Genomic DNA, 15,390 nt, shown 5'->3' with positions numbered 1-15,390 from the left:
GACAGGCCAAGCATGATACTAATAGCTTCTTTCTGGCCAAGGAAGCACTGGTTCTCCCTTCTATTGACCCTCAGAGAGAGGGAAATACTGTACTCTTCCCCTGGTGCTAGATGTACTCACCCAACACAAGAGGGCTGTCATTCATCTACACCTGTTCATCAGCTCCTGTGCACACTCAAACTAACACAAGAGTTCTGTCATTCATCCGCTCCTGTGCACACTCAAACTAAAAACCCGGATTATTAGATTCTAACACCGAACAATGCATCTTATTCTACTGAAATGTTATCTATTTTGAGACAGGCAAGAAAACAAAATACCAGAAATCGTATTATTAAAGTGGAAAAGGTTTTGTATTTGGTGCCATGCCAAAGTTATGACACCACTTAGTGCGGGCATGAATTAAGTGCTGGAAAATCTTTCAGAGTTATTTAAGCAGGGCCTTACTTATCCATGTGTTAAGGTACATGCATCTGCTATCTCTGCTTGCATAGCTTGTTCTCCACCTGTCTATACTACCCCCCCCCCCCCATTAAAAGCAGTTCCTTAAAGGGGTATTAGACCTCAGACCACCTAGCACAAATGCTGTACCTTCTTGGGACCTGAACTGTGTATTGTAAAAGCTTACTCTGCCAACTGCTTCAGCCCCTTTAAAGATGCTCACATAGAAGACCACCTTGCTGATATCAATTAACTCAGTCAGGCAGGCCTAAGACCTGCAAGCCATGATGCGTAAATAACCCTTCAGTGTATTACAGTTATGTTGTGTTAATTTGTACATTAGTGTTATCAGTCTGTGCTCCTGTCTCTTGTCTGTTCTCACACTAACAAATTAAATGCCTTTAATTAAATGTGCAAAAGTTCTTTAAAATAATATCTTTATTTTTTTGCAAAGAATAAATGATGAAAATATTCGGTAATTCCTGAATGTTTTCCGTATTGCTGCTATATTTTTATTTCTTTTCTTCTTAAAAAGCGAATCTATTAAATACATTCAAAGCTCTTTCTTCTGCAACATACATAAATATGACAAAAATTTGTACCTTTTCAGGATTCTTATGTATTTTCTCACCCGTGGCTTCTAATTTTCAGCTAAATTACGGCAAGGCATATCTGGTAGTTGCAGCTGTACCATCTTTCTGCTTAAGAATGGCTTCTTACAAATATAAAACAAAACATCTTTACTTTAAAAAAACAATCTAATGTCAAACTGCAGATTATATTTCTCTACTTCTGACTGCTTAATTGCTCAACAACTCAATGATGAATAATCTTTCTTCACTTCTGATCCCATGTAACATTTATAATGTTTGTCAGGATGTCCACAAATGACAGACTCTGTGGCTGTGTTTTTAGCATTCATTAGGTATGTACTATGACCGCGAAGTACTGCAAGTGAAATTGCATAACATGCATTTTCCAACATCATTACTGGCCGTTGTTAAAAGATGCAGTAACATGTATTGTGTGGCCTTCTACAAGCTTCCAGCTGAGTTAACTGACATCTTGGCCATGCATCCTAGGGCAGAATCCTACGTAATCTGTCTGGTACAACAATGGACATGGAGGCTGCACCATGTTAAGCATCAAGTGAATCCATTGCTATGGACACAAATGGGCAAAGGTTGCTCTCTTCTGTCACATTAGGGCTTAGATTCCGCAGATATTTATCTCACTTGTCAGTTTCAGCCCTCCATATTAGATTAAACACTGTGATTATTTTAGCCATTCAATGAACACGGGGCTACGATGTGGCTTACTGCAGCTTTAACTACTTATGGCTATGGCTAAGGTTACAGGATCAGACATTTTCCTGTGCAAAATGACATGTTTGAGGCTCAAGTTGGGCCATCCTGTTGAGCCAGGTCACTCAGTTCTTGAAGAGGAAATAATACTTTACTGCTATCAAGCGCCTGTTTGACCAACCCTAGACCCCCACGTTCTTCTATTCTCAGCCAACCACAAAGAAGAGAAAGTTTGGAAAGACCAAACAGAGCCCTCAAGTGGCAAACTTCCTTGCTGTCCTCCCTGGCAGTGCCAGTCAAGCTGCCCAGAAGGAAACCACCACTGATCCAGCTTACACAGCCCTGTCAAGTAGAATTGTCTTTGTAGGAGCAGTTCTTTGAGCTTGTTCCAGCTTTAAGGGCCATAAATCACCAGAGGATTCTAGATGTGGTCAGAGTAAGTTATGTCCCAAAGCTCTTGGGCCCTTGCACTGAAAGGACTATGTTCAGAGACCAAGACATGTTCATAGATCTATTGCAGTACGATATGAATCTGCTTCTTATTTGGGCTGTAGAGGTCGATCCTCTTTTGGAATTAGGCCAAGTTATAGTATTACATTGTCTTGGTTACAAAGGAGTTAGAGGACTGTGTTCCTGTCCTGGACCTCACTGGCTTCAGCAACACGCACAGCTTACCCTGAAAGTGATTCCAGAATTGTTCAACATAAAGATCACTGCTGCAGTGTGATTGTTTATCTGTGGGAAGTATATAGTTTTTTACAGTTCTGAATGTGAGGAAACATAGCCTGTACTTAGAACATACTGTGGATAAACCATGTTAACACCCAAGCAAATAAAAAAAATGTCAGAAACATGGCTGTTTTAACATTCTGCTTCAGATAGGTGGTAAAACCAGCTTATAAAAAGTCCAGATCATGACCATATTAATAGTCTGGTTATGTCTTTCAAGGATAGACCATACGTTTGGTGAATGCTGTTTCATGGCCCACTGAGTTAATGTCAAGCCTCATTCACAATTTAACTCAGTCCTGAAGTTTCTTTTCTCCGTACAGTTTGGTTTAGTTATTAGGAACCAGGCTGGAGTTTCTAAAACTTTCATTTGCTTGCTTGCTTTAGAATCAATGGTAGGGAAAGCTCATCCTTCCTTTTTATGTTTAACCTCTTGTGTGCTTTGAAGTATAAATTTGTCTCTGCCTGCATGGCATGCAATAGACATGGAGCAATATGTAGGTTCTCCTGCCCAGTACTGCCTACAATCTTGCATAGGCAATCCTCAGTCTTGCTGATGTCAACAACTGCTGTAAAAGAAGGTGTTGCAGAACTTTTTGCCACTGCATTTGTTGCAGAGAGAAAGAGAAGCAGTACTGGTGCATGTAGCTACTACATCTTTTTGTGCAGTTATTTGCTTGTTAGAAGTTTTCTGTTTTTTGTGCATGCAGCATCTTTGCAGGCAGCAGTGTTTTATGTGCAGCACAAGTGCTATTTGCCATACTCTGAGATTATGGTTTGAATGATGTGTTAGTATGATGCAGTTTATTAAATCAAAAGGAGTAAAAATACAACAGCAGAGGTAAGAAAATGAAATGCTTGAAGACACTGATGCCTTAGTAAAAAAAAAGAAAAGAAAATGTCAAAAAGAAGGTTGTACCTATATTGTACTATTCTGCATTGTAAAGATGCAGATAACATGACAGTAGTTACAGAAGTAAAATACTTCTAAACAAATGCATAATTCTGCAGCTTTAAGGGTAAAAGTACAAACCTTCACAGTGCAGACATTGATCCAGAAGTAGTTTGCGTGCTTTTTGAAATTTACTTGAATCAAGTTAATCACCTCTTGTATTACAGTGATAGCTTTTGCACTTCAGGAACTGCGTGGAGGAGGGGGAGCATTTGATCGTACTTGAATGACTACAGACTGACAGCCTCAAAAAAAGAGCTAAACTTCAGCTACTTTATTTTGCTGGGGATTTACAACTACAGTACATAGGTTGGAGCACAAACAGTCAAAAGTAATTCTGGCTAAAAGTGAAAAGCAATCAAGTTTCATAAACTCTGTAAGTTGCCCTTGAGTCATAGAATTGCCATTACATTTACAAATATATGGGGATTTGAGTGTGATTGTGGATAGAAGACATCTAAGCAATAAAACAGTATCACATTAGTAAGGCCCTATGATGGCCATTTTGTGGAAAAAGATTAAAATACAAGAAGAATCATTTAGAATGAGTTTGATGTATTAAAACAGCTCTGACTATAAAGATGCAATGAAAAAAAAACTTTTTTTTGAGTTTCAGGGCGCAGTTTTACTTCAAATTTTCGAATGTTTGTAAATAAATTTAGTCCATTCATCCTTCTGTCTATCAGTATTCTAAACTGGTGGTGATAGGCATCACATCTGACACCCATTCTTCTCTTTGTGGGTGGTTAGCCTACACAGTGGTTTCACACATTTTTTTTGAGCTGTGTGTGGCTGGGTCACCTGATCACCAGGTGTACACCGATGAACAGCAACCTTTGTCTGGACTACTGGGGGCGGTAACCCATACTCTCTGTCCTGGCAAAGTTCTCTGAGTCTTTAACTGAATCATCATAGAGGTCATATTTTATATTGATGTTTCCCTTACCAATTTGAATTTGCCAAAGGGTGGCTTAAGTGAGATATACCTTACAAATTCTAGTTTGTCTGGGTTGTTTTCTGTTCTTATTATATTGTGAACTGGAGTTCTTTCCCTCATGGTACGTGTTTATGGTAATCCAGGTACTCTAAAGTTTTCTTTCTGTGCAATTTTTTTTTTATCTTGAGCCAGTTGCACTACCTTTCTGGTAAAAGTACACCTGCCATGTGCCCACTGAATTTTAATGGAATGTGTTCTACATCAGCTAGGCATCCATTGTTGGACTTAAACATTTGTTTCCACATAAAGCTTAGACATCATCAAATGCAACTGCTCTGGACTCTTCCTCCAGGTTATGCTGTTGACTGAGATAAATCTAAAAGTAGATAGAGATGTAGGAGTAGTGTGCTAAAGCAGTTATTTTCAAATAGGATTTATGTATTTTATTATTATTAGCTTTGTACTTTCAGTATATTTTTTTAGCTATCTGTAATTTATAATATTTTTCATCTCCTTTTGGTCTTCCTTGGTTTTGCCTTATTAAAATGTATTGTTCTTAGTTATTAAGCAAGGAAGACGTCAAGAAAAGGAGGGTTTGCCCAATGTGTTATTGATTATATTGCCAGTGATGTTGGTCATATAAATACGAGAAGAGAGTAATGCCTCAGAGACTGACAATTAACAGGGATATGTTCTCTTTATAATATCCTGCTGGGATTTGACATGTCTATAAAATGTTCTACTGAAATTAACAGCAGAATGATGAATTAAACATTTTTGTGGTTGCAAAGTTTATTCTTTCTTTTTGGTTGATGGCTAACAAAAAACAAATGTTATTTTCATGGTGTAAACTGCTAGAAATGAACACAGAAACAGTGTCCTGTTCTTTGAAAAGCATATTTTTCTTTGCAATCTAGACTCCCTGAAGAATTGCCTGGATCCCAGTATGACTGAATGGGAACGAGGGCGTGAGCTGGAGGAATTTAGCCGAGCAGCACTTTTGTACAAGTCCACCAGCTCAGTTTTATCATCTAGATTTACACATGCCAAGTATGAAGATGAGACTGATAAAGTAACTATGCCTAGAGACCAAGAGGTATACAGCTATACTCTGTTCATAATTGTTCTGCAGTTTTTATTAGCAACGTAATATTTCATAATATCTTCTTCAGTCGTATTGCTGTCTGCATCAGCTTCATTTCACAGCTTTCTGTTTGTGCAGTAGATTTTAGCTTGAACTAGTGGTGATACAGCTGATTTTATTTCCAAGTAATGCCAGCATGCCCTCCATATACATATGTGGTAGCACACAACTAGGAAGATCATTAGGGCTTACTTCACAAATGATTCACTGAAGTAACATTTTTATGCTTTTTTAAATGACTAACTGTTGCTGGGAATTGACTATTAAGGTGGAATAAGTTGCAGTGAAAACACAAAACTAGGCAACAAGAGGAGTGCCTGTAGTTTTTGTCGTACTGGGACCTCAGAATTTTGTTGTAACTAGCCCCGTCTTTAACAAACAGTGTTTCAGGACCTTGACAGCTAAGTTTTAAGCCTTCTAATATCTCCAGTAAGCCCATAGTTTTATATAGAAATTTTAACATGAAACTTCATGTGTTTGCAAAGATGCTTTCAGGTTTTCTGTTTTGATTGTTTCATGTTGTTTTGAGCTGGGTTTTGTCAGTGCTAAAGTGTAAAGGATGGCCAGACATTTAACAAAAGTAAATTACAGTAGAGAGTCCATTAAGCAAATTAGAAGTTATGTACTCACCATAACGTTCCATCTGAGTAGGTGACTTCATTCGGATGCAACCTGTGGGTATCGGATCCGATCTCGGATCCGAGCCGGCAATTCAAAAGCTTAGGCTCCGAGCTCCTAGCTCCTCCCTCTTACCCATAACCCCTTGCCAAGCCCTGACTGACCTCAGATTGAGTTTGCCTCAAATACTGACCACAGTATACTAAAACAGCATAAATACTCGCTCTATAAAGGTCAGGGGGATGGAGGGGGGGATGGTTGCATCCGAATGAAGTCACCTACTCAGATGGAACGTTATGGTGAGTACATAACTTCTAAATCTGAAGTAGGCAGACTTCATTCGTCTGCAACCTGTGGGACAGAGTCCCTAGCTACCTGAATCTTGGGTGCGTCATGGAAGGATGTTCGAGCACCGCTGAGCCAAAGGATGCTCTTCCTCTAGAAACAACATCCACCTTGTAATGAGAAATAAAAGTATGAGGCGAGGCCCAAGTAGCTGCTGCGCAGATATCATCCAACGAAACACGGGACTTAAAGGCGGCTGACGTAGAAACTGCCCTAGTAGAATGAGCCGTAACCCTCTGAGGAGCAGGTCTGCCTGAAGTGTCATATGCCTGCAAAATGCAGTTAGCAATCCATTTAGATAGAGTGACTTTAGACACTGCTTTACCCAGAGCAAATTTAGCAAAGGAGACGAACAGCTGATCTGATTTCCTGTGGCCAGCTGTCCTGTTAATATAAAAACGTAATTGTCTATGAACATCCAATGAATGCAATTTGTATTCCCCTTTGTTTGAATACTTGGGAAAAAATACAGGCAAATTGATTGACTGGTTAATATTGGATTCAGAAGAGACCTTCGGAAGAAAAGATGGATTGGTCCTGAGGCACACCCTATCAGGGAAGAAAGAAAGATTAGGCGGTTTGACACAAAGAGCCTGAAGCTCAGACACCCTTCTGGCTGAAGTGATAGCTACCAGAAAGACAGTCTTCCAGGAAAGGAATTTTAAATCAGCAGTAGCTGCAGGCTCGAAGGGAGGAGCAGTAAGGGCCTGCAGGACTAAAGACAAGTCCCAAGGCGGTACAACCTCCTTGACTGGAGGCCTTAACAAAAAAACTCCCTTGAGAAAGGATTTGCATAATTTCGCTGTCATAAGGGGAGCTGTGTCCTGTCCAATGTGATAATGTGAAATAGCCGCCAATTGTACCTTAATCGTGGAAGAACTGGCCCCTTGATGAAAGAGGTCAGTTAGAAAATCTAGCACCGCAGAGATAGGTGCTGAAAAAGGATCCACAGTTCTCTGTCCTGCCCATATAGAGAACCTCTTCCATTTACTCCGATAAACCTGTCTGGTGGAAGGTTTATGAGCAGCCACCAAAATAGCTTTGACCGGTGAAGAGATACCGGGAGTCCTAATTAAGGTTGGAATTGGAGCAGCCAAGCTGTCAACTTCAGGGTTCGCAGATTGGGAACTGGCATTCCCAGAGGGTGAGAGATGAGATCCGAAATTGGATCCAGAATCCATGGTGGATTGATTTTGTGAGACCATACGAAGGGGAACCATGGTTGTCGAGGCCAGAATGGGGCAATGAGAATCATTCTGCTCCCCAAACTGTTGGCTTTCTGCAGAAACCTCTGCATCAGAGGAAGTGGAGGGTAGGCATAAAGGAGACCGGGAGGCCAAGCATGCACCAGAGCATCCTCGGGAACTCCTGGTGGGGAAGCAGAGCGAAGAAATTGTCGCATTTGGCGTTTGAGGGAGAAGCAAAAGATCGCAACAGGGTTGCCCCAAACGGCAAAAATCTTCTTCGCTACTTGAAGATTGAGGGACCACTCGTGTGGAGAAAGGATGGTGCGACTGAGCTTGTCCGCAAGGATGTTGGACTTTCCCGGAATGTGCGTTGCTATCAGAAAGCGTTTGGTGGAAATTGCCCATTCCCAGACTCTCATGGCCTCTCGACAAAGGGGTAAGACCTGGTTCCTCCCTGCTTGTTGATATACCAGACTACGGACATATTGTCTGTCTGAATCGCAATAGTCCCTGTAGGAAGAACGTGGTGAAGTGCTTGCAACGCTAGGAGCACCGCCCTCATTTCCAGGACATTTATATGCAATGACGTCTCTGTGGGATTCCACGTGCCTTGGACAATCTTTCCCGCAGAATGCCCCCCCCACCCGAGGCAAGAAGCGTCCGTGGTCACTGTGGCTCGGGGAAATGCAGCGCAAAAGGGTCTTCCTGCTAGGGGCTCCGGAGAAAGAAGCCACCACAGAAGGGAGTCCCTGCACGCTCTGCTGACCGCAATCGGAGCGTTTAGAGACTAACAAAGAGGAGACCACTGAACTTGAAGGGTCCATTGAAGAACCCACATGCGTAAGCGGGCATGAATTAGAAGCGGGATAGCTGCCGCCATAGAACCTAGGGCCCTCAGGACCGAAGCTGCAGTTGGTGAAGGTTGAAGGATTGCTGTCACATGACACCTCAGGCTGACGATACGGTCTGGGGTGAGGAAGGCTCGCATTGATCTGGTGTCTAGTCTTCCTCCTATGAAATCTATAATTTGAGTTGGATTTAGAAAAGATTTCTCCCAGTTGATCGTGATGCCCAGCCTTGGTGCTAGTTGAATGAAGTAATCCCTGGCTGAGCACAGGAGATGCCTTGATGATGCAGTCAGGAGCCAGTCGTCCAGGTACGGAAAGACCTGTAATCCCTGGAGCCTCAGGTGGGCCGCTACCACCGCTAACATCTTGGTAAACACCCTGGGGGCTGAGGTGAGACCAAAGGGGAGGACCCTGAACTGATAATGACTGGCTCCCAGCCGGAAGCGAAGAAACCTCCTGGATCGTCTGTCCATCCGAATGTGGTAGTACGCATCCTTGAGGTCTATGGAACACATCCAGTCGTTCTCCCTCAAAGGGGAGTATAGATTGCAGGGTGACCATCCGGAACTTTGCTTGGTTACTGACAGGTTCAACAGGGAAAGGTCTAAAATTGGTCTTAAGTCCCCGTCTTCTTTGGCACCAAAAAGAACCTGGAGTAAAACCCTAATCCGGCTTGATCTGGGGGGACGTGCTGGATGGCTCTTTTTTCTAGCAGCTGCTCGATTTCGAGAGCTGCCGCCTCCCTTTGGTCGGGTGGAACATCTGGGAGGCTGCGAGATTTGGGGATCTTGATTAGGGGTATTGAATATCCTCTGGATATGAGTCGAAGCACCTAACTGTCTGTTGTTATGGACTCCCAAGAAGTCAGGTGCATCGAAAACCGCCCCCCGACTGCCTCCAGAGACAGACAGCCGGGCAACCCTTCAGGGCTGCTGCGTGGGTCTCTCAGAGAAGGGTTCTCTGGACCCAAAATTGCCAGGAGCCCCCCTGCCTCTGGCACGACGACCTCCCGTCCTCCTCTGCCACGGAAGCACTGGTTATCCGGAGCAGGTTGGGACTGCTGCGACTTCCGGAACCACATCTTCTTCTGGCCCTCTTGGTTCTTAGAGAAGGACCTCTGGGGAGCTGAGAAGCGGACTCGACGGCAGACAGCGTCTTCCGTCCTTTTCGCTCTGGACTAATGTCTCGAACAGTCTTGCCAAACAAGGCAGAACCATCGAAAGGGGCATTCGAAGGTCGCCTTGAAGGGCTCAGCAAAATCACAATGGCGGAGCCAGGCTTGTCGCCTCATGACAAGGCCTGCTCCGCTGGCTCTAGCTCCCTCAGTAGCATGAGACAGCAGCCGCATAGATGTATTGGATACAGATCTGAGAGTGGCCATTCGGTGGAGTAAACCTGTTTATCCTCACTCGAGATGGACTCTGGGGAGATGCAGCGTACTCTTTAATCAGATCTCGCTGCATCCTAATGACATGTGCCATGTAGTTCAGCGCTCTCAAGGAGAAGGTCGCTGAACTAAACACTCGCTTCCCAATTCGATCCATCGAACGGGACTCCTTGCCCGGAGGATGGACGGAGGGACTCTCCTGGGCCAATTCCCTCTTCGTGGCTGCAGCCATCATCATGGCATCTACTAGGGGACCCTTACTCCAGTGGGTGCGGTCTGATGGAGGAGAAAGAATGCGGTCCGGGCGCTTAGGGATAGGCTCAATGGTGTCCGGATCCTTCCACGCCCTGATAGATATAAGATCTACCAGGGGTCAGCAGGAGGGGACACCCAAGAGGTAGAAGGGCCCACCTCGAATGCCTCCAAGAACACAGACTCGTCCGAAGAAGCCTTGGGGCAGACCACCCCCTGATCCTTAACATCTCCATGATGTCTCCAAATGAGACGTCCTCAGGGGTGACCTAGGGAGCCTTCCCTTCATCCAAGTCCGTGTCTTCAGTGACGGACTCAGGGAGTCCATGTGCCTCCTCTTGCACTTGCGCTTCGAGGTACTTCATCGGGGGCTGTCCGAGGAGTACTCTTCAGCAGATGGATGTTCCAAGGGAACCACTTGGGACATCGAGGCGGGCTGTCCCTGGGACCGGCTGGTGGGGGCCTGGCCCAACTGCAATGGAGTGCGGGATGGAGCCGTGGCAGGGACCGGGGTCCGGATGTCCTCGACAGTGCCCTTTCCATAACGCTGAAAGCCGAGGGGAGCCAGCTTCTCTAAGCCCGAGCCGACCCCACTCGGATCCGGCGTGCGGATCGGAGTCGGAGCGAAACCGCCGGATCCGAGACCAGTGTGCTCCGACCTGGGCGGAGCCGAAGACACACCAGCTCCCTCGGACCCGAGGCTCGGCCTCGGCTCCGAGAGGTCGGGTCCGGCACCAAGCACTCAAGGGATGGGACGGATCCGAGGTGCGCCGACCAATCGGATCCGACCCACCCCGGATCCAAATCTGCACGGCGCCGAAAGCTCCAAACCCGTGGTATGGGTCGGAGAAGGAGCTAAGGGGCAAAAGGTCAAGCCCCTCCCGGTTGGGGGGGGGCTAGGAGCACTCCCATTTGCATTTGGGCCTGGATGAATTTCCTCATCATCCGGTCCATATCAGCTTCGCTCATGGAAAAGGTCGATCTAGAGGAGGCCACCGTAGCGGACCTAGAGAGCCGTCTCGGTGTCCTCCTGGAAGGGCTAGCCTCCCCCTCCGGGGGCCCAGGAGAGAACCGAGGGGAGTGGAGCCGAGGAGGAGGAAAGCTAGAAGGCACAGGGGAAGCCCGCTTAGATGGAGGAGCCGAGCTGGAAGCTTCGGCTCTCCTCTTGTGGTGCTTCTCCCTGTGCCTCTCCTTCTGTCTCTCCCTAGAAGAATCCTTCCCCTCCGGCAACTTTAAGGGAGGTTGAGTCCCAGCCGGAGGGGGAGAACTCACAGCAACAAGTTGCTGACTGGAGGGGGCAGAGGCCGAAGCAGTATCTGGGGGTAAAAGACCCGCCAGCACCAACTTCGACCTCCGTGCCTTAAAGCCGGGAGTTGAACCCTGCACAAATGGTACAACCAGAAGACAGGTGTTCAACCCCCAAGCATTTAACGCACCGAGTGTGGCCATCTGCTGGGGACAGCTTATGGCCACACTCGGTACATTTCGAAAAGACAGCCTTAGGGGCTTCAGACATTACACCTAAGGCCTAAACACACACACACACACAAACAAACTACGAAAACCCGAGAAAAATTAACTAAAGAGGGAGGAAAGCCTTAACCACACACAACTCTAACTATATTTATAACAAAAAAGGAGAATTTGAAAAATTTTCCTGTCAGAAAACTACACTTATCTCAAAACCACGCCAGGAGCTCTAGAATTCCGTTGCTTCTTGAAAAGCGGCAAACGAAATCTGAGGTCAGTCAGGGCTTGGCAAGGGGTTATGGGTAAGAGGGAGGAGCTAGGAGCTCGGAGCCTAAGCTTTTGAATTGCCGGCTCGGATCCGAGATCGGATCCGATACCCACAAGTTGCAGACGAATGAAGTCTGCCTACTTCAGATCATCAGTTATCTGAAACGTCAATTATCCGAACACAGCCTTCCACAGTTTTCAGGTAGGAAAAATCATAAAGTCTGAATATATAAATGTTATATGTATTTGCTTGTGAGGGGCGGCCGTGGTGGTGCAGCGGTTAGCGTTGTTGCCTCACAGCAAGAGGTTTTCTGGTTCGATCCTTGGCTGGGTGCCTTCTGTGAGGAGTCTGCATGTCCTCCCTGTGGTTGCGTAGGTTTCCTCCGGGTGCTCCGGTTTCCTCATCCCAAACACATGCTGTAGGTGGACTGGACACTCTAAATTGGCCCTAGGTGTGAGTGTGTGCATGTATGTGCCGTCTATGGAAGGTTGGGTGCCAGGCTGGCAACTCGACACCGTAAAACTCCACTGCCAATCATGAGCGGACAGGTGATCCACTGTGGCGACCCCTAACCGGGAAAAAGCCGAAAGAAGAAGATATGTATTCACTTGTGAATGTTTTTTGGGTTTGCACTACAATAACATGCTATACCGTTTTGTACTTACAGTATATTTGTTTTATTTTTCCTGTTTAATGTCAATCAAAAAACATTTTAGAAGTTTTTTATCTGGTTCAATTATATGCTTGATTATCCGAACTACCTTAAGTCCCAGTTAGTTCAGATAATCAACTCTACTGTATGATCCATTCAATGAAAAAAACAGATTAATGTTCCTTAAGCAGCAGGGTAACTGATGCAGATATTTTGCTAGTAATGCAGCAGTGATTGTTGGATTTTATTTTGTATGTTGAAATTAATTACCCCAGGACATGTGACACTTGTTTAATCCATGGGTGTGTTCAATATTATTATTCACTTTTGGTTTTAAGACAGGTGTCAGGAAAGTACGTTCATGCATATGAGGTTAGATCATAGAGAAAATGTGGGATGTCTTCCAATATGTGGCTGTTGTGTAGTACTGTTTGTGGTGGGCTTTGCAGTCATGGTGGTTGTGCCTATCCAGTAAGACTAAGACTTTTCTGTCTATTATCTAGCTATACCTGTAAAAGAGAGCACTAGAGAAACATCTGCAGTATAAACTGTTTAAAGTGGGAACATGATGTTATTGGCAAATCCTTCACACATACTAAAATACATATGCTTTATGTTTTGCTCACAGTATTTTTATTAACATGTAATAATTTCTTGCAGGGTGACATCACTGACAAAGAAAGTGCAGTCAAAATGAAAATGTTCGGCAAATTGACAAGAGAAACTTTTGAGTGGCATCCCGACAAATTGCTGTGCAAAAGATTTAACATTCCGGATCCTTATCCTGGGTATGTGACGAACAGACCACATTTTTTAATCAGTTCATTTTTCAGTACTGACTTTATCCTCTGCATTGTCTAAGGAAAAAATGAATCCACAGAACAGAAAGCAAAATATAAATGCTAAGAAAAAAAAAACAGAAAAAACAGGGAATATATGAAATAATTTTTATTAAAAATAAACAGTTGAATGCTTTTGTTTCACAATGTAACAGAAATTTCATCAGAAAATAAACTTTAAATAAGCAGACCAGTTTATATAAGAGACTTGCATCATCAAATGAACAGATCAAATTAGACCACATAACATGTAATTCCCTTTTCTTAAGGGAACACATTATGTTTTTGTTTAACCCATTGAGTTGACTGGCATTCAGCTTAATATTTCTGTTATCAGATTGTCTCAGTCATCCCTTCTTTACCCAAAAATTGCAGCAGCAATCACAAAAACACTTGAACTTTGGTAAAAAGTGAGCATACAAAATACTTTACTATTAAAATGTGAAGAGTCTGTGGAAAAAACAAACATATATATGTACATGTAAAAAATCACTTGTATCTAGATGCTCTTCCTGGGGAAAATAAAATAACAAAAATCAGTTTTAGACTTAATTTGTTCTAAAATTTCTCAAAGTCGGGCTTGAAAACTTTCTAAAAAGTAAAAACATTGCCAATAAAATGGTTTTATGATGACATTGTATTAGACAAGCTAAGGAATAGCTCTTCCCCAGAATCCTAACACAGCATCCACAAGCTTGGGGTCATAATGGCCCCCATGGCCGTACCTTTTACCTGTTTAAAAATATTTACCTTGAAAAAATATCGTCTCAATTCAAATGCAAATGGTACACTTCAGAAAAAATATCCTTGAATGTCCAGTTAACTACTTCAATTAAAAAATTTCTAATAGACACATCTTTCTGAAGAAAAGAGAAGTATACATTTTCAGTGTCTGTAATGGCTAAAAGTATGTCAGTGTCACTACCCCCCAACTGCATTTTATCAGATCCAATCAAAATGTGCCAAGAATTACATAAAATAAATTCAGTGCTGTACTCCAATGGATTCAGTTTAGAATCTGCAAGTAGAGCCAGAGGTTTAGTCTTTAATTCTCTGGCTTTTACTCTAGATGCAAAAGGTGAAGCCACTAATGGCTTTTGGGCCTTGTGGATCCCAGAGTACCTATGTTTGGTTTAGCCATAAAAATACTGCTACTAGTACTACTACTACTACTACGTTCCACTTCCAGTTGCACCGTGTGTATCAAATGTGTAACAACATCATTCTTAACAGTAAGCATGTAAAACATTTTTCCTTAATAACAAACAGAATCACTAAATTAAACAACCATATGAGTAGCTGATTTCAAAATAACAGTGCCAATCCTCGCCTGCTTTCATGATACAGAACTTCTTCATAAGGTCACTGTTGCAGTATTCCTCACAAATGAGACATGTCTGCTAGGATAATGACATGTTCTGCCAGTCTACAAAGCACAAGCTCCTTCCTCGTACACCATACTTCCACCCTCAGCACAAGCAGATGTGTTTTTATAAGAGGGGATGTAGAAATGTGCCAAAACTCATAATTTTCTTGCTGGTAGTCTGCATATGCAGAGTTTTGTCAGAGTTGCATGTGGTCATCTTCAATGCAAATGACTGTTAACAAAAGTTTGTTTTTTTATGTCTGTCAAGTGAAAAAGGAAGTGTGACTGTGTGCATCATATTCCATACAAAGACTTCCACTTGAGTCATTTATTTTGTTTTGGGGCCTATCACAATGTAAAGAATTGTAATGTTTGTCAGACATTCACCCTAAGACCATTAGAAGTAGACTTAACTCCTTCTGGACATGCTTCATAACTTAGCATGCTATGCAGTTATGTCAACCTCCTCATCTGCAACTCTCTCTCTTCAGTTAAAAAAGAAAAGGAAGTCTTTGAGAGAGGTGCTAGAATGAAACCAGACATCTAAGAGGAATTGGGTAGAAGCAAAAACCAATTAGTCATCGTAGTCAGAATTAGGGCATGTATACACCCACAACATAAGTCCCCTGCCTTTCATAAAGATGATTGGGA

At 43.5% G+C, this 15,390-nt stretch overlaps 1 protein-coding gene across 1 annotated transcript in view; it reads left to right on the top strand.

The window, feature by feature from the left end:
* Positions 1–15,390, top strand: part of GPATCH1 (G-patch domain containing 1) — a 780,183-nt gene that overhangs the window by 474,861 nt on the left and 289,932 nt on the right. The window contains exons 12-13 of the mRNA XM_044081593.1: positions 5,281–5,459; positions 13,195–13,322. Of these exons, the coding sequence (XP_043937528.1) occupies positions 5,281–5,459; positions 13,195–13,322 (307 nt within the window). The remainder of the gene's footprint in view (positions 1–5,280; positions 5,460–13,194; positions 13,323–15,390) is intronic.

This window comes from Protopterus annectens, chromosome 8.part1 (assembly GCF_019279795.1).
Source record: "Protopterus annectens isolate FY-2018-M chromosome 8.part1, PAN1.0, whole genome shotgun sequence".
In the NCBI taxonomy this organism is placed as follows: Eukaryota; Metazoa; Chordata; order Ceratodontiformes; family Protopteridae; genus Protopterus; species Protopterus annectens.
This window is presented reverse-complemented; position numbering and strand designations above follow the sequence as displayed.